Source organism: Salvelinus alpinus, chromosome 16 (assembly GCF_045679555.1).
Source record: "Salvelinus alpinus chromosome 16, SLU_Salpinus.1, whole genome shotgun sequence".
In the NCBI taxonomy this organism is placed as follows: domain Eukaryota; kingdom Metazoa; phylum Chordata; class Actinopteri; order Salmoniformes; family Salmonidae; genus Salvelinus; species Salvelinus alpinus.
The window spans coordinates 56,627,864-56,653,002 of record NC_092101.1 but is presented as its reverse complement, the minus strand read 5'-3'; the positions used below and the strand labels follow the sequence as shown (position 1 = coordinate 56,653,002).

Sequence of the window (25,139 nt, the reverse complement as noted above, 5' to 3'; positions counted from 1 at the left end):
CTCTGTAAATAAACTCATTCTGACTCAGAGCTACTCGGTAAATCCAGCCATTTTTGGGAGTTCCAAAATGTTCTCTCCTGCCAGTGATGCAACAATGCCAATATGGGGATTTACAGTTAGCTGGAGTTCTAAATCCTTATGTTTCCATTCCCCTTTAAGTTCCCTCACCTCAGTCCGTAGAGCAGCTGGCTCTCTCAGGCAGCCATCCATCTCCACCTTCTGCCCTCCGGGTCTTGTTGGGGGGGATTTGTGCTGGTCTGTTTTGTGGGTTTGTTCTGTCTGGATTGTGTGGGCTAGCTCTCTGAGCTCCACCATGTCTCTTTCCAGCTCTGTGAATGTATCCCTCTCAATGATGGAGGAGCAGTGCAGTTGTGGGCCCTGGGTGTGTTCAGTGCTGGGGGGGGGTGACTATCCTCGTCTGTAGGACAGTTTGAAGAGGTGTGATCAGACTCACTCAGGATGGGGGGGGGGTGGGGTCACAGAGAAAGCTTTTCCTGCTGTGCGCTCGCTTTGATCCCGTAAAAGTCCCGCTGGAACTGCTTGAGGATGCCCTGTTGCATCTCACCATTGAATACAAGCGGATGAAAACAACAACCCTCATCGAATATTTAAAAAACAGATTACAATAATGAGACGTATCCACCAATCCATAGAAAGGATAGGCGGGAGCTAGACAGACTGCTGTTCCGCTTTGTGGACAAAGACTCACATTGTTAGGGTGGAGAGACATGCATCTTGTTACTATATCCATAATCTTTGCCTGCGTACACCCTGAAGGGTTGCAACTTCCGCAAGGTTGTGTCGTCATCAGTATCTCTGGCGGAGTCAAATGGTTGTCTCCATCTAGTGGAAAGTGTATGCATCGTTTCAGAGAAAACAGATGAAATAAATACGCATTATCAATGAAGTTTGCAGTTCAAATTTATTGTAAAAAACGTAACGTAATTGCTATGTTATAGAATATATAGCTAGCTAGATAATATATAGTCCTACTCTCTATTCATGGTAAGAGAACATTCTCTGCTGTAGGGATGCTGATAGCCTGCTGAGGGTCGAAGGGGAAGTTGGGTCTCAGTGTCTGTTCTGAGCCAGACTCATAAGAGGAGCAGGTTTTCAATGTGTGTTCCATGCCTGAGTCGTAAAGGGAATTGGTTTTGACATCATGTGTGTGTGAGTGATGTTCTGAGAGATAGAGGGAGGTGGAATGCCGTGGGGTCTTGTTCCCGAGTTGGGACAGGAAGAAGCGGACTCCGTAAACTCTGATGTTCTCTACATCTATTTCCTCTGACAGCATCACCAAGTGCCTCTGGCCCAACCGCCAATCCTCCCTACTGGCCTGTTGCTTGGCAACCAGCGGACTCATGCTCTCTTCATGATGATGCTTCAGCGGCTTGGAGATGAACAGGAAGTCCATCTGACCTGTGATTGGCTCCCTGGGAAAGCTTGTCTGAAGCCTCTTGCTGGTTCCAGAGGGGAGTGGTCTAAAGTAGTCTGGAGGGCCAATCAGAGGCTCCGACATTTTAGGGTTCATCCCATTGAGCACAGGACCCACAGCAGTGGAGTTGCCTCGCTTCTGCCTGGGGGGGGGAGGGGGGAGGAGATGGGCCCTGCTTGAGGGAGGGGGGGACAGCTGGTTGCTATGCAGCGGGAGTTGTCCCAGTTCTGAGGCCTTACCAACCCTCCCATCAGCAGACAGAACCCAGAGGCTCACACTGTGGGGCCCTGCCACACCCTGTTTCTCCTCCCTTTCTCTCTCTTTTTCCCTCTCCTTCTCCCTCTCCCCTTTCACCTCACCCTTCTCCCATCTCGCCCCTTCTTTCTCTCTCCTCTCCCTCACCATGATGTCTGCCTGCAGGGAGTCAGTGATGCGGACGATAGCAGAGTGGAGAGTGGTCCTGCTGGGGTTGGGGCTAGGGTTAAAGTTGGGATTAGGGTCTTCTAGGAAGTGGTGTCCAGAGGAGGTGAAGGGCTTGTGATGGTGCGGATCACTGTTGCACACCACAGGGTATGTCTCACTGACAATCTGTGAAAACACACAACAATACAAGTAGGAAATAAGCACACAGGCCTTACTGAGGCAAAGCCACGACAGGTTCAATACTGGCCCACCCAAATCAGGCTGTCTTAAAATATATGCAGTATGTGGACACCCCTTCAAATTAGTGGATTCGGCTATTTCAGCCACACCCGTTGCTGACAGGTGTATAAAATCGAACACACAGCCATGCAGTCTCCATAGACAAACATTGGCAGTAGAATGGCCTTACTGAAGAGCTCAGTGACTTTCAACATGGCACAGTCATAGGATTCCACCTTTCCAACAAGTTAGTTCATCGCATTTCCTGCTAGAGCTACCCCGGTCAACCGTAAGTGCTGTTATTGTGAAGTGAAAATGCCTAGGAGCAACAAGGGCTCAGCCACAAAGTGGTAGGCCACACAAGCTCACAGAATGGGACCGCAGAGTGCTGAAGCATGTAAAAATTGTCTGTCCTCGGTTGCAACACTCACTACCGAGTTCCAAACTGCCTCTGGAAGCAACGTCAGCACAAGAACTGTTCATTGGGAGCTTCATGAAATGGGTTTCCATGGCCGAGCAACCGCACACAAGCCTAATATCACCATGCGCAATGCCAAGCGTCGGCTGGAGTGGTGTAAAGCTCGCAGCCAATAGACTCTGGACCATTGGAAACGCGTTCACTGGAGTGATCAGTCAATCTTCACCAACTGGCAGTCCGACGGACAAATCTGGGTTTGGCGGATGCCAGGACAACGCTACCTGCCCGATTGCATAGTGCCAACTAAAGTTTGGTGTCCCAGACCACTAAGTTTGCCCCTGACCACTAAGTTTGGTGAATAGTGGTCTGGGGCTGTTTTTCATGGTTCTATGCTTCTAACTTTGTGGCAACAGTTTGAGGAAGGCCCTTTCCTGTTTCAGCATGACAATGCCCCCGTGCACAAAGCGAGGTCCATACAGAAATGGTTTGTCGAGATCAGTGTGGAAGAACTTGACTGGCCTGCACAGAGCCCTGACCTCAACCCCTGTCCACATACTTTTGGTCATGTAGTGCATATAAAAAATGAATTTAATTTCTAGTTTGTATCGTCTCCTGACTAATCAGACATTTTGGGAAAATGCAGTAGGAGGTTACTGACATCTTATTGGTTTTATCACAATCAAATGGTATGGACAGTTTGTCTGAAATAAGTTCGTCAAGGGATGCTGTTTTCTATAAAATGAGTTCCACTATGGACAGCTCATTTGTTAGACGGATATAAGGATTGGAAGCACCTTCGCGAAGCATGAGTCAAGCATCAGGCTAGTAAACCCCACTCTTATGCACTGTATACATTTGAAGGCTACAGTGCAAGCCATGGCAATCAAAGCCAGGGTAATGTTATAAATCAACTTAACTAGGAGGCCATGGACTATTCATTTGTAGAGCGTAATCGTGGTTGTGGACATTGTTATGTTTTACGCTAAACAGGACAAAGCGACACGTAGACATGGGACACACTCAGCCATTTCACCCGGTGGGCGGTGCTATAGGTCACGGTGGGCGTAGATTTCGGCGCGCATACGGGTGCACACAGTGTAGAGCACGAGCCGAGCACTCGCTCAAATCGTGGAATATATTCAACACATACATTATGGCTGACCCCATCTGGTCGATTGTTTGGTCGACCAAGATTTTTTTTTTGTCGAGCAGTTGCAAATATATGTTTTTTTTTTATGGCACACGAGACACCTGTCTGATTTGCACCTGTCTCAGGGAACTAATTGATTGACGCGGCTGCGGGGATGGTTGGGTACATGAAGAAGGGACGTGTGGGTAGATGCAGAATGCACTCTTTCCCAACGTTTTGTGCGCATTCATTCATTGTTTATTAACTTCATAACCGTTGTGTGAATTGTTTAACCTTTGATTGTTAGTGTCTATCAATTCCCCATTACAGATATCACCAGTACTATAGTACATTTACCGTTAATAACCTTAAATTCTATTCTACAATGTTTGTTTGGTTACGGTAACTTCTGTTAATGCATTCAATATATTATTATTACAGTCGTTTACCGTTGTCATTGGACACGTTGTTTGGAGAGCTCACAACCTATGCTACACTTGTGAGAACCAAGTTTTGGTTTATTTCATTACATTTACAAGTTTTGTAAAAGTATACATTTTCTTTTGTTGGGTGCACTCCTGTCAATGTTGGGCTCCCGAATGGGGCAGCAGTCTAAGGCACTGCATCTCAGTGCAAGAGGTGTCACTACAGTCCTTGGTTCGAATCCAGGCTGTATCACATCTGGCCGTGATTGGGAGTCCCATAGGGCGACGCACAATTGGCCCAGAGTCGTCCGGGTTTGACCGGGTTAGGCCGTCATTCTAAATAAGAATTTGTTTTTAACTGAATTGCAGTGCCTTGGACCGCTGAGCCACTTGGGAGCCACATACTTGAATACCTTATCCCTTCCACAAATAGCCTACAGCTGTGTCTGTCCAGAGCTCACTGGCGCTGGAAACTGAGGACCCAGAATATTTTATACAATGTTGCAAGTTGGTTAGCAAGAGCTTTGGGCTGGACACAGTTGATAGTTGATACAATGTTTCAAGTTCGTTGCAGACAGGCCATGTGATTTATAAGATATTTATATTTATCAGGATATTTTCTACCTACAAGCTGCAATGTTTTTATTTGTTGGCTTTACAAAGACTACCTTCACATAGTTGGCAATGGCAACAGAAGTTACTTTTAGATTTGTATCATTTTCATTTAGATTTAGATGTAAAACCACATGACAATTATTTTGAGATACAAAGTGTATTATAAATTAAATTAAACTGTTCCATGAAAATGTGCATATGAAAACTTTAACTGGCACGCAGATCGGTAGAAATGGTAAGATAAACTGGCATTCCAAATGGAAAAGGTTGCCAACCTCTGGTGTAACCTTTTACCAACAACTTCAGGAGCAGAATCTGCAAAGGCCAGTGGCAGTGGGAGAAGGGGGGTCAGGAACAGGTTATTTTCCCTTCTGGTTAGGCTGTCTTAAATAGTTAATCAAACGATGTGCCAATTTCCAAGGGAGATAAACGAACGTCGTAAGAGACTGTATCCGGTACAAAGGCAACAAAGGGGGAAGAGTAAGCGTGCCTTTCTCATTGTGGACAAACTCTTTATAGATGGACAGCTGTTCCGAGACAGCTCCATAACACCGTGGCTGTACTAAATTCTACAGGGACTTCAGGTTACGAAAAAAAGAAGGTATGGGAACTGTAAAAATATCTGAACATTATGAAGTGGATATGAACACAAACATACTCAATTACATGCTCGCTTACACAAACGGACTTATACACACACACACACACACGTGATCTCGCTCTCTTCTCTCACTCTCTTTCCTCTTCTCTTCTCCCTCTATTGTCGAGAACTGTTCTATAATTTAATGTTTCTTGTTTGTATATCTTTTCTATGTCTTTGTCTACACGTTTATATATGTTTACAACAAGCAAGGGGAAGATATCAGAATAGGGGCATTGGGGAATAGTAACATATTGTACGGAATATATTTGTACTGTAGTGAAGCCGTCTCTAGCAAGGTCTCTTTCATCATCATGTGAAACGTCAATTGCTATGGAAATGCTGCGATGTGATTTTCAATTATGTTAAAGGTAATTATGATGCAACTATGATGGTGATACGATATGGATTACAATTATCATCATGAATATTAAGGCTATACGCACAACATGTTACACACATAGACACTCAACCATGCAAATTGGCAGAGTTATTATTTATTTGGACATCACACATTATAGTCTTCCTCTTATACAGACATCGTACACACTCTCACTAAATCACTTCCAATATCATACACATCAACCTACTCAATCAACCTACCAACCCAAAGAAGTATTGCAGCTTTAATAACTTTTTTAAATTAATATTGAAGGTTTAAATCAACATCGTCAAGAGCAGCTGCCCAAAAACGCAACACTGAAATAATCACTGCAGGCCCTATGTGATCACTATATTATCTATGTTGAGGATGATAAATTAACTGTGTTTATTCAGCAACTGTGTTGGAAATTGGAGGGGGGTTCAGGAATGATTTCCCTTATCAAAGTTTTGGACAGCTGCAGCCCTGACATTTTCCCAAACATCCATAGCCGAGTAAGGGTTAGGGGCAGGAGTCCTATGACTTCCTGCTGTACTGCTGAGAGGCTCTTATCCACCACATGTACTGCTGAGAGGCTCTTCTCCACCACATGTACTGCTGAGAGGCTCTTCTCCACCACATGTACTGCTGAGAGGCTCTTCTCCACCACATGTACTGCTGAGAGGCTCTTCTCCACCACATGTACTGCTGAGAGGCTCTTCTCCACCACATGTACTGCTGAGAGGCTCTTCTCCACCACATGTACTGTTGAGAGGCTCTTCTCCACCACATGTACTGCTGAGAGGCTCTTCTCCACCACATGTACTGCTGAGAGGCTCTTCTCCACCACATGTACTGCTGAGAGGCTCTTCTCCACCACATGTACTGCTGAGAGGCTCTTCTCCACCACATGTACTGCTGAGAGGCTCTTCTCCACCACATGTACTGCTGAGAGGCTCTTCTCCACCACATGTACTGCTGAGAGGCTCTTCTCCACCACATGTTGTGTTGAGAGGCTCTTCTCCACCACATGTACTGCTGAGAGGCTCTTCTCCACCACATGTACTGCTGAGAGGCTCTTCTCCACCACATGTACTGCTGAGAGGCTCTTCTCCACCACATGTACTGCTGAGAGGCTCTTCTCCACCACATGTACTGTTGAGAGGCTCTTCTCCACCACATGTACTGCTGAGAGGCTCTTCTCCACCACATGTACTGCTGAGAGGCTCTTCTCCACCACATGTACTGCTGAGAGGCTCTTCTCCACCACATGTACTGCTGAGAGGCTCTTCTCCACCACATGTACTGCTGAGAGGCTCTTCTCCACCACATGTACTGCTGAGAGGCTCTTCTCCACCACATGTACTGCTGAGAGGCTCTTCTCCACCACATGTTGTGTTGAGAGGCTCTTCTCCACCACATGTACTGCTGAGAGGCTCTTCTCCACCACATGTACTGCTGAGAGGCTCTTCTCCACCACATGTACTGCTGAGAGGCTCTTCTCCACCACATGTACTGCTGAGAGGCTCTTCTCCACCACATGTACTGCTGAGAGGCTCTTCTCCACCGCATGTACTGTTGAGAGGCTCTTCTCCACCGCATGTACTGTTGAGAGGCTCTTCTCCACCGCATGTACTGTTGAGAGGCTCTGCTCCACCGCATGTACTGTTGAGAGGCTCTTCTCCACCACATGTACTGCTGAGAGGCTCTTCTCCACCACATGTACTGCTGAGAGGCTCTTCTCCACCACATGTACTGCTGAGAGGCTCTTCTCCACCACATGTACTGTTGAGAGGCTCTTCTCCACCACATGTACTGCTGAGAGGCTCTTCTCCACCACATGTACTGCTGAGAGGCTCTTCTCCACCACATGTACTGCTGAGAGGCTCTTCTCCACCACATGTACTGCTGAGAGGCTCTTCTCCACCACATGTACTGCTGAGAGGCTCTTCTCCACCACATGTACTGCTGAGAAGCTCTTCTCCACCACATGTACTGCTGAGAGGCTCTTCTCCACCACATGTACTGCTGAGAGGCTCTTCTCCACTACATGTACTGCTGAGAGGCTCTTCTCCACCACATGTACTGCTGAGAGGCTCTTCTCCACCACATGTACTGCTGAGAGGCTCTTCTCCACCACATGTACTGCTGAGAGGCTCTTCTCCACCACATGTTGTGTTGAGAGGCTCTTCTCCACCACATGTACTGTTGAGAGGCTCTTCTCCACCACATGTAGTGCTGAGAGGCTCTTCTCCACCACATGTACTGCTGAGAGGCTCTTCTCCACCACATGTACTGCTGAGAGGCTCTTCTCCACCACATGTTGTGTTGAGAGGCTCTTCTCCACCACATGTACTGCTGAGAGGCTAAATCTCAACAATCTAGTCATGTTGTCCTTTGAAAGGGAAGTCAGTGACTCTTTGGACTATGATGAAATAATCGCCATCTGCAACATCAAGCCTAGTGCTGTAGAACGTCAAACACAAGAAAAGGTAAGCCTGAATACTGTTTGATGATTTAGCCAAATATTTTCATGCCTGCCATGGTTGGCCAGGCCTATGTGTTTGATTCAAAGTGAGATAGGCTACTGTCTTCATACCCACCGTGATATTATGCATGATGTTTCATACCTGCCTATACAGTAGTGTGTGTTAATTCAAAGTGGGTTCAATGAAAACACATGCAGGGCTTTCTATTTCTATGCAATATACAGTCCAGAGCAGAACCATGGAAACCATGGAGCAGAACCGCAGAGCAGAACCATGGAACAGAACCGCAGAGCAGAACCATGGAACAGAACCGGTCGATGCCTGACCATGGCCCTGAATTCACTCTTCTGCCTGTAGACCTACTGTAGATTGAGTGGGAGTGGTCGATCTGATAATATGTTGATTATTTCATGATGTTTAATTACGGTCATCCATTCTCCATATTTTGTGACTGCATATTTTTATCACTGCACTTCTCTGCTGTAGAATCTCTCTCTGAATATGTAGGTGATAGCCATGTTGTGTATTACATTATGTTTGCTGTAGGACTCGGGACAGTCGGCCTGTTTTGTCAGCGGTTGTGTAGTTGCGCAGCATAATTAGCAATAATAACAGGCATGTGTGCAAAGGGAAATCTGTGGTGTTTCTCGGTCACATTTCTCCTGTGTCGTGATAAATGATGCAATGTGAGTGCACAAATGTTCCCTTAAATATGTCAGGGTACTTTTGCCAACGCCACTAAGGCCTTATATAATTGGCAACCATAAGGGCTTTTGAGGAACAGAATGTAAAATAGTAAAACAGAGTGAAAGATAGTTTCCTCTGAGGGTTGGGGGTCAGAGGTTAGGGAACTTACCGGCAGAGGGAGGCAAACTGAAGGGGGTCGAGGGGTCAGGACTCTCACATTCTTTCTCTTCAGCTCCTCTGATAGGCTGAGAGGAACACAGTCTGCTGTGACATCATCACTTACAGGAGACACTTCCTCTCTCTGGCTGTCACTCACTGGAGAATGCCGCTGCCCGTCCCTCACACTCTTCCTTTTCAACCTTCCTCCTCCTCTGCTTTCTCCTGGGCAGAAACACAGACACAGCACTATTTTGTATTTTATTTAACTAAGGAAGTCAGTTAAAAATTCTTATTTACAATGACGGCCTACCAGAAGGCCTCCTGCGAGAACAGGGGGCTGGAATTAAAAATAGAAATGTAGGACAAAACACACATCACGACAAGAGTCACCACAACACAACATAAAGAGAGACCTAAGACGACAACATAGCAAGGCAGCAACACATGACAACACAGCATGGAAGCAACACAACATAACAACATGGTAGCAGCACAAAACATGGTACAAACATTATTGGGCACAGACAACAGCACAAAGGGCAAGAAGGTAGAGACAACAATACATCACGCGAAGCAGCTCCATGATTGAGAGATTGAGATACCTCTAACCCCAACCAAAGCCGACTTCTAACCCCAAACCAAAGCTGACCTCTAACCCCAACCAAAGCCGACCTCTAAACCCCAACCAAAGCCGACTTCTAACCCCAAACCAAAGCTGACCTCTAAACCCCAACCAAAGCCGACTTCTAACCCCCAACCAAAGCTGACCTCTAAACCCCAACCAAAGCTGACCTCTAAACCCCAACCAAAGCTGACCTCTAAACCCCAACCAAAGCCGACTTCTAACCCCAAACCAAAGCCGACTTCTAACCCCCAACCAAAGCCGACCTCTAAACCCCAACCAAAGCTGACCTCTAAACCCCAAACCAAAGCTGACCTCTAACCCCCAACCAAAGCTGACCTCTAAACCCCAAACCAAAGCCGACTTCTAACCCCCAACCAAAGCTGACCTCTAAACCCCAACCAAAGCTGACCTCTAAACCCCAAACCAAAGCCGACTTCTAACCCCAAACCAAAGCCGACTTCTAACCCCCAACCAAAGCTGACCTCTAAACCCCAAACCAAAGCCGACCTCTAACCCTAAACCAAAGCTGACCTCTAACCCCAAACCAAAGCTGACCTCTAACCCCAACCAAAGCTGACCTCTAAACCCCAACCAAAGCTGACCTCTAAACCCCAAACCAAAGCCGACTTCTAACCCCAAACCAAAGCCGACTTCTAACCCCCAACCAAAGCTGACCTCTAAACCCCAAACCAAAGCCGACCTCTAACCCTAAACCAAAGCTGACCTCTAACCCCAAACCAAAGCTGACCTCTAACCCCAACCAAAGCTGACCTCTAAACCCCAACCAAAGCTGACCTCTAAACCCCAAACCAAAGCCGACCTCTAACCCTAAACCAAAGCTGACCTCTAAACCCCAAACCAAAGCCGACCTCTAAACCCTAAACCAAAGCTGACCTCTAAACCCCAACCAAAGCTGACCTCTAACCCCAACCAAAGCTGACCTCTAACCCTAAACCAAAGCTGACCTCTAAACCCCAAACCAAAGCCGACCTCTAAACCCTAAACCAAAGCTGACCTCTAAACCCCAACCAAAGCTGACCTCTAACCCCAACCAAAGCTGACCTCTAAACCCCAAACCAAAGCCGACCTCTAACCCTAAACCAAAGCTGACCTCTAAACCCCAACCAAAGCCGACCTCTAACCCCAACCAAAGCTGACCTCTAAACCCCAACCAAAGCTGACCTCTAACCCCAACCAAAGCCGACCTCTAACCCTAAACCAAAGCTGACCTCTAAACCCCAACCAAAGCTGACCTCTAAACCCCAAACCAAAGCCGACCTCTAACCCTAAACCAAAGCTGACCTCTAAACCCCAACCAAAGCTGACCTCTAACCCCAACCAAAGATGACCTCTAAACCCCAACCAAAGCTGACCTCTAACCCCAACCAAAGCTGACCTCTAACCCCAACCAAAGATGACCTCTAAACCCCAACCAAAGATGACCTCTAAACCCCAACCAAAGCCGACTTCTAACCCCAAACCAAAGCTGACCTCTAAACCCCAACCAAAGCCGACCTCTAAACCCCAAACCAAAGCTGACCTCTAACCCCAACCAAAGCTGACCTCTAACCCCAAACCAAAGCCGACTTCTAACCCCAAACCAAAGCCGACTTCTAACCCCAAACCAAAGCTGACCTCTAACCCCAACCAAAGCCGACCTCTAACCCCAACCAAAGCCGACTTCTAACCCCAAACCAAAGCTGACCTCTAAACCCCAACCAAAGCTGACCTCTAACCCCAACCAAAGCTGACCTCTAAACCCCAACCAAAGCTGACCTCTAACCCCAACCAAAGCCGACCTCTAAACCCCAACCAAAGCCGACCTCTAAACCCCAACCAAAGCCGACCTCTAAACCCCAACCAAAGCTGACCTCTAACCCCAACCAAAGCCGACCTCTAAACCCCAACCAAAGCCGACCTCTAACCCCAACCAAAGCCGACCTCTAAACCCCAAACCAAAGCCGACCTCTAAACCCCAAACCAAAGCTGACCTCTAACCCCAACCAAAGCTGACCTCTAAACCCCAACCAAAGCTGACCTCTAAACCCCAAACCAAAGCCGACCTCTAAACCCCAACCAAAGCTGACCTCTAACCCCAACCAAAGCCGACCTCTAACCCCAACCAAAGCCGACCTCTAAACCCCAAACCAAAGCCGACCTCTAAACCCCAACCAAAGCTGACCTCTAACCCCAACCAAAGCTGACCTCTAAACCCCAACCAAAGCTGACCTCTAACCCCAACCAAAGCCGACCTCTAAACCCCAACCAAAGCCGACCTCTAAACCCCAACCAAAGCCGACCTCTAACCCCAACCAAAGCCGACCTCTAACCCCAACCAAAGCCGACCTCTAAACCCCAAACCAAAGCCGACCTCTAAACCCCAAACCAAAGCTGACCTCTAACCCCAACCAAAGCCGACCTCTAACCCCAACCAAAGCTGACCTCTAAACCCCAACCAAAGCTGACCTCTAACCCCAACCAAAGCCGACCTCTAAACCCCAACCAAAGCCGACCTCTAAACCCCAACCAAAGCTGACCTCTAAACCCCAACCAAAGCTGACCTCTAACCCCAACCAAAGCCGACCTCTAAACCCCAACCAAAGCCGACCTCTAACCCCAACCAAAGCCGACCTCTAAACCCCAAACCAAAGCCGACCTCTAAACCCCAAACCAAAGCTGACCTCTAACCCCAACCAAAGCTGACCTCTAAACCCCAACCAAAGCTGACCTCTAAACCCCAACCAAAGCTGACCTCTAACCCCAACCAAAGCCGACCTCTAACCCCAACCAAAGCCGACCTCTAAACCCCAAACCAAAGCCGACCTCTAAACCCCAAACCAAAGCCGACCTCTAAACCCCAACCAAAGCTGACCTCTAAACCCCAACCAAAGCTGACCTCTAACCCCAACCAAAGCCGACCTCTAAACCCCAACCAAAGCCGACCTCTAAACCCCAACCAAAGCCGACCTCTAAACCCCAACCAAAGCCGACCTCTAACCCCAACCAAAGCTGACCTCTAAACCCCAACCAAAGCTGACCTCTAAACCCCAACCAAAGCTGACCTCTAAACCCCAACCAAAGCCGACCTCTAAACCCCAACCAAAGCCGACCTCTAAACCCCAACCAAAGCTGACCTCTAAACCCCAACCAAAGCTGACCTCTAACCCCAACCAAAGCTGACCTCTAACCCCAAACCAAAGCTGACCTCTAAACCCCAACCAAAGCTGACCTCTAAACCCCAACCAAAGCTGACCTCTAAACCCCAACCAAAGCTGATCTCTAAACCCCAACCAAAGCTGACCTCTAACCCCAAACCAAAGCTGACCTCTAAACCCCAAACCAAAGCCGACCTCTAAACCCCAACCAAAGCCGACCTCTAAACCCCAAACCAAAGCCGACCTCTAAACCCCAACCAAAGCCGACCTCTAAACCCCAACCAAAGCTGACCTCTAAACCCCAACCAAAGCTGACCTCTAAACCCCAACCAAAGCTGACCTCTAAACCCCAACCAAAGCTGACCTCTAAACCCCAACCAAAGCTGACCTCTAAACCCCAAACCAAAGCCGACCTCTAAACCCCAACCAAAGCCGACCTCTAAACCCCAACCAAAGCTGACCTCTAAACCCCAACCAAAGCTGACCTCTAATCCCAAACCAAAGCTGACCTCTAAACCCCAACCAAAGCTGACCTCTAACCCCAACCAAAGCTGACCTCTAACCCCAAACCAAAGCTGACCTCTAAACCCCAACCAAAGCTGACCTCTAAACCCCAACCAAAGCTGACCTCTAAACCCCAACCAAAGCTGACCTCTAAACCCCAACCAAAGCCGACCTCTAACCCCAACCAAAGCCGACCTCTAAACCCCAACCAAATCTGACCTCTAAACCCCAAACCAAAGCTGACCTCTAAACCCCAAACCAAAGCCGACCTCTAAACCCCAACCAAAGCTGACCTCTAAACCCCAACCAAAGCCGACCTCTAAACCCCAAACCAAAGCCGACCTCTAAACCCCAACCAAAGCTGACCTCTAAACCCCAACCAAAGCCGACCTCTAATCCCAAACCAAAGCCGATCTCTATTCCCAAACCAAAGCCGACCTCTAAACCCCAACCAAAGCCGACCTCTAACCCCAACCAAAGCCGACCTCTAAACCCCAACCAAAGCCGACCTCTAAACCCCAAACCAAAGCCGACCTCTAAACCCCAACCAAAGCCGACCTCTAAACCCCAAACCAAAGCCGACCTCTAAACCCCAACCAAAGCCGACCTCTAAACCCCAACCAAAGCTGACCTCTAAACCCCAAACCAAAGCTGACCTCTAAACCCCAAACCAAAGCCGACCTCTAAACCCCAACCAAAGCTGACCTCTAAACCCCAAACCAAAGCTGACCTCTAAACACCAAACCAAAGCCGACCTCTAAACCCCAACCAAAGCTGACCTCTAAACCCCAACCAAAGCCGACCTCTAAACCCCAACCAAAGCCGACCTCTAACCCCAACCAAAGCCGACCTCTAAATCCCAAACCAAAGCCGATCTCTAATCCCCAAACCAAAGCCGACCTCTAAACCCCAACCAAAGCCGACCTCTAAACCCCAAACCAAAGCCGACCTCTAAACCCCAACCAAATCTGACCTCTAAACCCCAAACCAAAGCTGACCTCTAAACCCCAAACCAAAGCCGACCTCTAAACCCCAACCAAAGCTGACCTCTAAACCCCAAACCAAAGCCGACCTCTAAACCCCAAACCAAAGCCGACCTCTAAACCCCAAACCAAAGCCGACCTCTAAACCCCAAACCAAAGCTGACCTCTAAACCCCAAACCAAAGCCGACCTCTAAACCCCAAACCAAAGCCGACCTCTAAACCCCAAACCAAAGCCGACCTCTAAACCCCAAACCAAAGCTGACCTCTAAACCCCAAACCAAAGCCGACCTCTAAACCCCAAACCAAAGCCGACCTCTAAACCCCAACCAAAGCTGACCTCTAAACCCCAACCAAAGCCGACCTCTAAACCTCAAACCAAAGCCGACCTCTAAACCCCAAACCAAAGCCGACCTCTAAACCCCAACCAAAGCTGACCTCTAAACCCCAACCAAAGCTGACCTCTAAACCCCAACCAAAGCTGACCTCTAAACCCCAACCAAAGCTGACCTCTAACCCCAACCAAAGCCGACCTCTAATCCCAAACCAAAGCCGACCTCTAAACCCCAACCAAAGCCGACCTCTAACCCCAACCAAAGCCGACCTCTAACCCCAAACCAAAGCCGACCTCTAAACCCCAACCAAAGCCGACCTCTAACCCCAACCAAAGCTGACCTCTAACCCCAACCAAAGCCGACCTCTAAACCCCAACCAAAGCCGACCTCTAAACCTCAAACCAAAGCCGACCTCTAAACCCCCAACCAAAGCCGACCTCTAAACCCCCAACCAAAGCCGACCTCTAAACCCCAAACAAAGCCGACCTCTAAACCCCCAACCAAAGCCGACCTCTAAACCCCAACCAAAGCTGACCTCTAAACCCCAACCAAAGCCGACCTCTAAACCTCAAACCAAAGCCGACCTCTAAACCCCAAACCAAAGCCGACCTCTAAACCCCAACCAAAGCTGACCTCTAAACCCCAACCAAAGCCGACCTCTAACCCCAACCAAAGCTGACCTCTAAACCCCAACCAAAGCCGACCTCTAACCCCAACCAAAGCTGACCTCTAAACCCCAACCAAAGCCGACCTCTAACCCCAAACCAAAGCCGACCTCTAAACCCCAACCAAAGCCGACCTCTAACCCCAACCAAAGCTGACCTCTAACCCCAACCAAAGCCGACTTCTAAACCCCAACCAAAGCCGACCTCTAAACCCCAACCAAAGCCGACCTCTAAACCCCCAACCAAAGCCGACCTCTAAACCCCAACCAAAGCCGACCTCTAAACCCCCAACCAAAGCCGACCTCTAAACCCCAACCAAAGCCGACCTCTAAACCCCCAACCAAAGCCGACCTCTAAACCCCAACCAAAGCCGACCTCTAAACCCCCAACCAAAGCCGACCTCTAAACCCCAACCAAAGCCGACCTCTAAACCCCCAACCAAAGCCGACCTCTAAACCCCAACCAAAGCCGACCTCTAAACCCCAAACCAAAGCCGACCTCTAAACTCCAACCAAAGCCGACCTCTAACCTGCAACCTAAATGAAGTATTACAAATGTTACCTGTGAAAGTGCTAAGGGCTGGGTGTCTGCCAGAGGGGGGAGGGGTTAGAAGGGTTGCTGCACCAATGAGAAGTGTCAGTGTAGCCCAGAGCACACACACACACAGTTACTGTAGTAGAGGGGTAGATGTTGGCCTTGGGGCAGTTACTGTAGCAGAGGGGTAGATGTTGGCCTTGGGGCAGTTACTGTAGTAGAGGGGTAGATTGATACTATAGATTAGAGGTCGACCGATTATGATTTTTCAACGCCGATACCGATACCGATTATTGGAGGACAAAAAAAGCCGATACCGATTAATCGGACGATTTATTAAAAAAAATAAAAAAAATAATGTATATATATATATCATACACACACACACATTTTTGTAATAATGACAATTGCAATAATACTGAATGAACAATGAACACTTTTATTTTAACTTAATATAATACATAAATACACACACAGCTCTGAAGTGACAATGATACTGATGATACCCACGTGCCTTGGGGCACGTGGTCCCGTGTGGCTCAGTTGGTAGAGCATGGCGCTTGCAACGCCAGGGTTGTGGGTTCATTCCCCACAGGGGGACCAGGATGAATATGTATGAACTTTCCAATTTGTAAGTCGCTCTGGATAAGAGCGTCAGCTAAATGACTTAAATGTAATGTAAATGTAAGAGTCTGCTTAGGAGACAAATACTCTCAACTGTTTGAATAAAAATAGAGTTTAAGTTACCTGGAATGAATGTTGAAAACAAAAACTTTAATTTCTATATGCAGGAAATCCTATTTTAATAATGGGCATGGTAAGAATTGACGACCAAAGTGCGAGTCATAATTCCCATGACACCTTCTAGCAAAATCTGAAAAGCTGTTCCTTCATTTATTCCATAGGATATTTTTAGATTCACTTAAAATAAGGTCTGTGTTTCGTGTAGGCTTACATCACCGTGCCAATTTTATAACTGTGTAGATATCCATAGGACAAGGTAACTCTGATCAATATTGGCTAAATATAAGCGAAGATACATTTTTTTGTAGAGTGGATTTATGAAAATATGTTGACAAACGTTACCTTATCCTAGTGAGATTTACACGGGTATCAAAACGTCGAGGCAGTTTAAGCCTCCACGAAACACAGACCTTATTTGAAGTAGATCAAGACATTCTCTATGGAAGACATGAACGGAAAAATAACAACGGAACCCCTTTCAAGTTCAGCCGCAAGTTATTACAGGAATTATAACGCGTCGACTATTTCTCTCTAGACCATATACCTTTGACTAATCCGGAAACTATCACCTCGAAAACAAAACGTTTATTCCGTTCCGTATTTTATCTAACGGGTGGCATCCATGAGTCTAAATATTCCTGTTACATTGCACAACCTTCAATGTTATGTCATAATTACATAAAATTCTGGCAAATTAGTTCGCAAAGAGCCCAAACTGTTGCATATACCCTGACTCTGCGTGCAATGAACGCAAGAGAAATGACACAATTTCACCTGGTTAATATTGCCTGCTAACCTGGATTTCTTATAGCTAAATATGCAGGTTTAAAAATATATACTTGTGTATTGATTTTAAGAAAGGCATTGATGTTTATGGTTAAGTACACATTGGAGCAATGACAGTCATTGATTGATTGTTTTTTATAAGATAAGTTTAATGCTAGCTAGCAATTTACCTTTGCTTACTGCATTCGCCCGAGGCAGAACGTACTTAGGCCGTCATTGAAAATAAGAATGTGTTCTTAACTGACTTTCCTAGTTAAATAAAGATGAAATAAAGGTGTAAAAATAAAAAATAATATATATATATATATTTTTTTATCGGTAAATCGGCGCACAAAAATAATCGGTCATTCCGATTAATCGGTCGACCTCTACTATAGATGTTGTTTGCCCTGGGGCAGTTACTGTAGTAGAGGGGTAGATGTTGACCCTGGGGCAGTTACTGTAGTAGAGGGGTAGATGTTGGCCTTGGGGCAGTTACTGTAGTAGAGGGGTAGATGTTGGCCTTGGGGCAGTTACTGTAGTAGAGGGGTAGATGTTGACCCTGGGGCAGTTACTGTAGTAGAGGGGTAGATGTTGGCCTTGGGGCAGTTACTGTAGTAGAGGGGTAGATGTTGGCCTTGGGGCAGTTACTGTAGTAGAGGGGTAGATGTTGACCCTGGGGCAGTTACTGTAGTAGAGGGGTAGATGTTGGCCTTGGGGCAGTTACTGTAGTAGAGGGGTAGATGTTGGCCTTGGGGCAGTTACTGTAGTAGAGGGGTAGATGTTGACCCTGGGGCAGTTACTGTAGTAGAGGGGTAGATGTTGGCCTTGGGGCAGTTACTGTAGTAGAGGGGTAGATGTTGGCCTTGGGGCAGTTACTGTAGTAGAGGGGTAGATGTTGACCCTGGGGCAGTTACTGTAGTAGAGGGGTAGATGTTGGCCTTGGGGCAGTTACTGTAGTAGAGGGGTAGATGTTGGCCTTGGGGCAGTTACTGTAGTAGAGGGGTAGATTGATACTATAGATGTTGTTGGCCTTGTGGCCGTTACTGTAGCAGAGGGTAAATGTTGGCATTGGGTTAGAGGAGGACAGTATTACATGGTGAGGATGAGTAGGGTTAGAGGAGGACAGTATTACATGGTGAGGATGAGTAGGGTTAGAGGTAGAGGAGGACAGTATTACATGGTGAGGATGAGTAGGGTTAGAGGTAGAGGAGGACAGTAATACATGGTGAGGATGTGTTGGGTTAGAGGAGGACAGTATTACATGGTGAGGATGAGTAGGGTTAGAGGTAGAGGACAGTATTACATGGTGAGGATGAGTAGGGTTAGAGGTAGAGGACAGTATTACATGGTGAGGATGAGTAGGGTTAGAGGTAGAGGAGGACAGTAATACATGGTGAGGATGAGTAGGGTTAGAGGAGGACAGTATTACATGGTGAGGATGAGTAGGGTTAGAGGTAGAGGAGGACAGTATTACATGGTGAGGATGAGTAGGGTTAGAGGTAGAGGAGGACAGTATTACATGGTGAGGATGAGTAGGGTTAGAGATAGAGGAGGACAGTATTACATGGTGAGGATGAGTAGGGTTAGAGGTAGAGGAGGACAGTATTACATGGTGAGGATGAGTAGGGTTAGAGGTAGAGGAGGACAGTATTACATGGTGAGGATGAGTAGGGTTAGAGGTAGAGGAGGACAGTATTACATGGTGAGGATGAGTAGGGTTAGAGGTAGAGGAGGACAGTATTACATGGTGAGGATGAGTAGGGTTAGAGGTAGAGGAGGACAGTAATACATGGTGAGGATGTGTTGGGTTAGAGGAGGACAGTATTACATGGTGAGGATGAGTAGGGTTAGAGGTAGAGGACAGTATTACATGGTGAGGATGAGTAGGGTTAGAGGTAGAGGACAGTATTACATGGTGAGGATGAGTAGGGTTAGAGGTAGAGGAGGACAGTAATACATGGTGAGGATGAGTAGGGTTAGAGGAGGACAGTATTACATGGTGAGGATGAGTAGGGTTAGAGGAGGACAGTATTACATGGTGAGGATGAGTAGGGTTAGAGGTAGAGGAGGACAGTATTACATGGTGAGGATGAGTAGGGTTAGAGATAGAGGAGGACAGTATTACATGGTGAGGATGAGTAGGGTTAGAGGTAGAGGAGGACAGTATTACATGGTGAGGATGAGTAGGGTTAGAGGTAGAGGAGGACAGTATTACATGGTGAGGATGAGTAGGATTAGAGATAGAGGAGGACAGTAATACATGGTGAGGATGAGTAGGGTTAGAGATAGAGGAGGACAGTATTACATGGTGAGGATGAGTAGGGTTAGAGGTAGAGGAGGACAGTATTACATGGTGAGGATGAGTAGGGTTAGAGGTAGAGGAGGACAGTAATACATGGTGAGGATGAGTAGGGTTAGAGGTAGAGGAGGACAGTATTACATGGTGAGGATGAGTAAGGTTAGAGGTAGAGGAGGACAGTTTTACATGGTGAGGATGAGTAGGGTTAGAGGTAGAGGAGGACAGTATTACATGGTGAGGATGAGTAGGGTTAGAGATAGAGGAGGACAGTATTACATGGTGAGGATGAGTAGGGTTAGAGGTAGAGGAGGACAGTATTACATGGTGAGGATGAGTAGGGTTAGAGGTAGAGGAGGACAGTATTACATGGTGAGGATGAGTAGGGTTAGAGGTAGAGGAGGACAGTATTACATGGTGAGGATGAGTAGGGTTAGAGGTAGAGGACAGTATTACATGGTGAGGATGAGTAGGGTTAGAGGTAGAGGAAGACAGTATTACATGGTGAGGATGAGTAGGGTTAGAGGTAGAGGAGGACAGTATTACATGGTGAGGATGAGTAGGGTTAGAGGTAGAGGAGGACAGTATTACATGGTGAGGATGAGTAGGGTTAGAGGTAGAGGACAGTATTACATGGTGAGGATGTGTTGGGTTAGAGGTAGATGAGGACAGTATTACATGGTGAGGATGAGTAGGGTTAGAGGTAGAGGACAGTTTTACATGGTGAGGATGAGTAGGGTTAGAGGTAGAGGAGGAAAGTAATACATGGTGAGGATGAGTAGGGTTAGAGGTAGAGGACAGTATTACATGGTGAGGATGAGTAGGGTTAGAGGTAGAGGAGGACAGTTTTACATGGTGAGGATGAGTAGGGTTAGAGGTAGAGGACAGTATTACATGGTGAGGATGAGTAGGGTTAGAGGTAGAGGACAGTATTACATGGTGAAGATGAGTAGGGTTAGAGGTAGAGGAGGACAGTATTACATGGTGAGGATGAGTAGGGTTAGAGGTAGAGGACAGTATTACATGGTGAGGATGAGTAGGGTTAGAGGTAGAGGACAGTATTACATGGTGAGGATGAGTAGGGTTAGAGATAGAGGACAGTATTACATGGTGAGAATGAGTAGGGTTAGAGGAGGACAGTATTACATGGTGAGGATGAGTAGGGTTAGAGGAGGACAGTATTACATGGTGAGGATGAGTAGGGTTAGAGGTAGAGGAGGACAGTAATATATGGTGAGGATGAGTAGGGTTAGAGGTAGAGGAGGACAGTATTACATGGTGAGGATGAGTAGGGTTAGAGGTAGAGGAGGACAGTATTACATGGTGAGGATGAGTAGGGTTAGAGATAGAGGACAGTATTACATGGTGAGGATGAGTAGGGTTAGAGGTAGAGGAGGACAGTAATACATGGTGAGGATGAGTAGGGTTAGAGGAGGACAGTATTACATGGTGAGGATGAGTAGGGTTAGAGGTAGAGGAGGACAGTATTACATGGTGAGGATGAGTAGGGTTAGAGATAGAGGACAGTATTACATGGTGAGGATGAGTAGGGTTAGAGGTAGAGGAGGACAGTAATACATGGTGAGGATGAGTAAGGTTAGAGGTAGAGGAGGACAGTTTTACATGGTGAGGATGAGTAGGGTTAGAGGTAGAGGAGGACAGTATTACATGGTGAGGATGAGTAGGGTTAGAGATAGAGGAAGACAGTATTACATGGTGAGGATGAGTAGGGTTAGAGGTAGAGGACAGTATTACATGGTGAGGATGAGTAGGGTTAGAGGTAGAGGAGGACAGTATTACATGGTGAGGATGAGTAGGGTTAGAGATAGAGGACAGTATTACATGGTGAGGATGAGTAGGGTTAGAGGTAGAGGACAGTATTACATGGTGAGGATGAGTAGGGTTAGAGGTAGAGGAGGACAGTTTTACATGGTGAGGATGAGTAGGGTTAGAGGTAGAGGAGGACAGTATTACATGGTGAGGATGAGTAGGGTTAGAGGTAGAGGAGGACAGTAATACATGGTGAGGATGAGTAGGGTTAGAGGTAGAGGAGGACAGTATTACATGGTGAGGATGAGTAGGGTTAGAGGTAGAGGAGGACAGTATTACATGGTGAGGATGAGTTGGGTTAGAGGAGGACAGTATTACATGGTGAGGATGAGTAGGGTTAGAGGTAGAGGAGGACAGTATTACATGGTGAGGATGAGTAGGGTTAGAGGTAGAGGAGGACAGTAATACATGGTGAGGATGAGTAGGGTTAGAGGTAGAGGAAGACAGTATTACATGGTGAGGATGAGTAGGGTTAGAGGTAGAGGAGGACAGTATTACATGGTGAGGATGAGTAGGGTTAGAGGTAGAGGAAGACAGTATTACATGGTGAGGATGAGTAGGGTTAGAGGAGGACAGTATTACATGGTGAGGATGAGTAGGGTTAGAGGTAGAGGACAGTATTACATGGTGAGGATGAGTAGGGTTAGAGGTAGAGGAGGACAGTAATACATGGTGAGGATGAGTAGGGTTAGAGATAGAGGAGGACAGTATTACATGGTGAGGATGAGTAGGGTTAGAGATAGAGGAGGACAGTAATACATGGTGAGGATGAGTAGGGTTAGAGGTAGAGGAGGACAGTATTACATGGTGAGGATGAGTAGGGTTAGAGATAGAGGACAGTATTACATGGTGAGGATGAGTAGGGTTAGAGGTAGAGGACAGTATTACATGGTGAGGATGAGTAGGGTTAGAGGTAGAGGACAGTATTACATGGTGAGGATGAGTAGGGTTAGAGATAGAGGACAGTATTACATGGTGAGGATGAGTAGGGTTAGAGGTAGAGGAGGACAGTAATACATGGTGAGGATGAGTAGGGTTAGAGGAGGACAGTAATACATGGTGAGGATGAGTAGGGTTAGAGGAGGACAGTATTACATGGTGAGGATGAGTAGGGTTAGAGGTAGAGGACAGTATTACATGGTGAGGATGAGTAGGGTTAGAGGAGGACAGTATTACATGGTGAGGATGAGTAGGGTTAGAGGTAGAGGACAGTATTACATGGTGAGGATGAGTAGGGTTAGAGGTAGAGGAGGACAGTAATACATGGTGAGGATGAGTAGGGTTAGAGGAGGACAGTATTACATGGTGAGGATGAGTAGGGTTAGAGGTAGAGGAGGACAGTATTACATGGTGAGGATGAGTAGGGTTAGAGGTAGAGGACAGTATTACATGGTGAGGATGAGTAGGGTTAGAGGAGGACAGTATTACATGGTGAGGATGAGTAGGGTTAGAGGTAGAGGAGGACAGTAATACATGGTGAGGATGAGTAGGGTTAGAGGAGGACAGTATTACATGGTGAGGATGAGTAGGGTTAGAGGTAGAGGAAGACAGTATTACATGGTGAGGATGAGTAGGGTTAGAGGTAGAGGAGGACAGTATTACATGGTGAGGATGAGTAGGGTTAGAGGTAGAGGAGGACAGTATTACATGGTGAGGATGAGTAGGGTTAGAGGTAGAGGACAGTATTACATGGTGAGGATGTGTTGGGTTAGAGGTAGAGGAGGACAGTATTACATGGTGAGGATGAGTAGGGTTAGAGGTAGAGGACAGTATTACATGGTGAGGATGAGTAGGGTTAGAGGTAGAGGAGGACAGTAATACATGGTGAGGATGAGTAGGGTTAGAGGTAGAGGACAGTATTACATGGTGAGGATGAGTAGGGTTAGAGGTAGAGGAGGACAGTTTTACATGGTGAGGATGAGTAGGGTTAGAGGTAGAGGACAGTATTACATGGTGAGGATGAGTAGGGTTAGAGGTAGAGGACAGTATTACATGGTGAAGATGAGTAGGGTTAGAGGTAGAGGAGGACAGTATTACATGGTGAGGATGAGTAGGGTTAGAGGTAGAGGACAGTATTACATGGTGAGGATGAGTAGGGTTAGAGGTAGAGGAGGACAGTAATACATGGTGAGGATGAGTAGTGTTAGAGGTAGAGGAGGACAGTAATACATGGTGAGGATGAGTAGGGTTAGAGGTAGAGGACAGTATTACATGGTGAGGATGAGTAGGGTTAGAGGTAGAGGAGGACAGTATTACATGGTGAGGATGAGTAGGGTTAGAGGTAGAGGACAGTATTACATGGTGAGGATGAGTAGGGTTAGAGGTAGAGGAGGACAGTATTACATGGTGAGGATGAGTAGGGTTAGAGGTAGAGGACAGTATTACATGGTGAGGATGAGTAGGGTTAGAGATAGAGGACAGTATTACATGGTGAGAATGAGTAGGGTTAGAGGAGGACAGTATTACATGGTGAGGATGAGTAGGGTTAGAGGAGGACAGTATTACATGGTGAGGATGAGTAGGGTTAGAGGTAGAGGAGGACAGTAATATATGGTGAGGATGAGTAGGGTTAGAGGTAGAGGAGGACAGTATTACATGGTGAGGATGAGTAGGGTTAGAGGTAGAGGAGGACAGTATTACATGGTGAGGATGAGTAGGGTTAGAGATAGAGGACAGTATTACATGGTGAGGATGAGTAGGGTTAGAGGTAGAGGAGGACAGTATTACATGGTGAGGATGAGTAGGGTTAGAGATAGAGGACAGTATTACATGGTGAGGATGAGTAGGGTTAGAGGTAGAGGAGGACAGTAATACATGGTGAGGATGAGTAAGGTTAGAGGTAGAGGAGGACAGTTTTACATGGTGAGGATGAGTAGGGTTAGAGGTAGAGGAGGACAGTATTACATGGTGAGGATGAGTAGGGTTAGAGATAGAGGAAGACAGTATTACATGGTGAGGATGAGTAGGGTTAGAGGTAGAGGACAGTATTACATGGTGAGGATGAGTAGGGTTAGAGGTAGAGGAGGACACTTTTACATGGTGAGGATGAGTAGGGTTAGAGGTAGAGGAGGACAGTATTACATGGTGAGGATGAGTAGGGTTAGAGGTAGAGGAGGACAGTAATACATGGTGAGGATGAGTAGGGTTAGAGGTAGAGGAGGACAGTATTACATGGTGAGGATGAGTAGGGTTAGAGGTAGAGGAGGACAGTATTACATGGTGAGGATGAGTTGGGTTAGAGGAGGACAGTATTACATGGTGAGGATGAGTAGGGTTAGAGGTAGAGGAGGACAGTATTACATGGTGAGGATGAGTAGGGTTAGAGGTAGAGGAGGACAGTAATACATGGTGAGGATGAGTAGGGTTAGAGGTAGAGGAAGACAGTATTACATGGTGAGGATGAGTAGGGTTAGAGGTAGAGGAGGACAGTATTACATGGTGAGGATGAGTAGGGTTAGAGGTAGAGGAAGACAGTATTACATGGTGAGGATGAGTAGGGTTAGAGGAGGACAGTATTACATGGTGAGGATGAGTAGGGTTAGAGGTAGAGGAGGACAGTATTACATGGTGAGGATGAGTAGGGTTAGAGGTAGAGGAGGACAGTATTACATGGTGAGGATGAGTAGGGTTAGAGGTAGAGGAGGACAGTATTACATGGTGAGGATGAGTAGGGTTAGAGGTAGAGGACAGTATTACATGGTG

The 25,139-nt window shown here is 46.9% G+C and overlaps 1 protein-coding gene across 1 annotated transcript in view; it reads right to left on the bottom strand.

Annotated features, from left to right (window-relative positions):
• Positions 1–903: 903 nt before the first annotated feature.
• Positions 904–25,139, bottom strand: part of LOC139541711 (uncharacterized) — a 42,030-nt gene continuing 17,794 nt past the window's right edge. Inside the window, exons 5-6 of the mRNA XM_071346662.1 lie at positions 9,011–9,222; positions 904–2,023 (exon numbers count right to left, since the gene is read on the bottom strand). Of these exons, the coding sequence (XP_071202763.1) occupies positions 1,001–2,023; positions 9,011–9,222 (1,235 nt within the window). The 3' untranslated portion in view covers positions 904–1,000. The remainder of the gene's footprint in view (positions 2,024–9,010; positions 9,223–25,139) is intronic.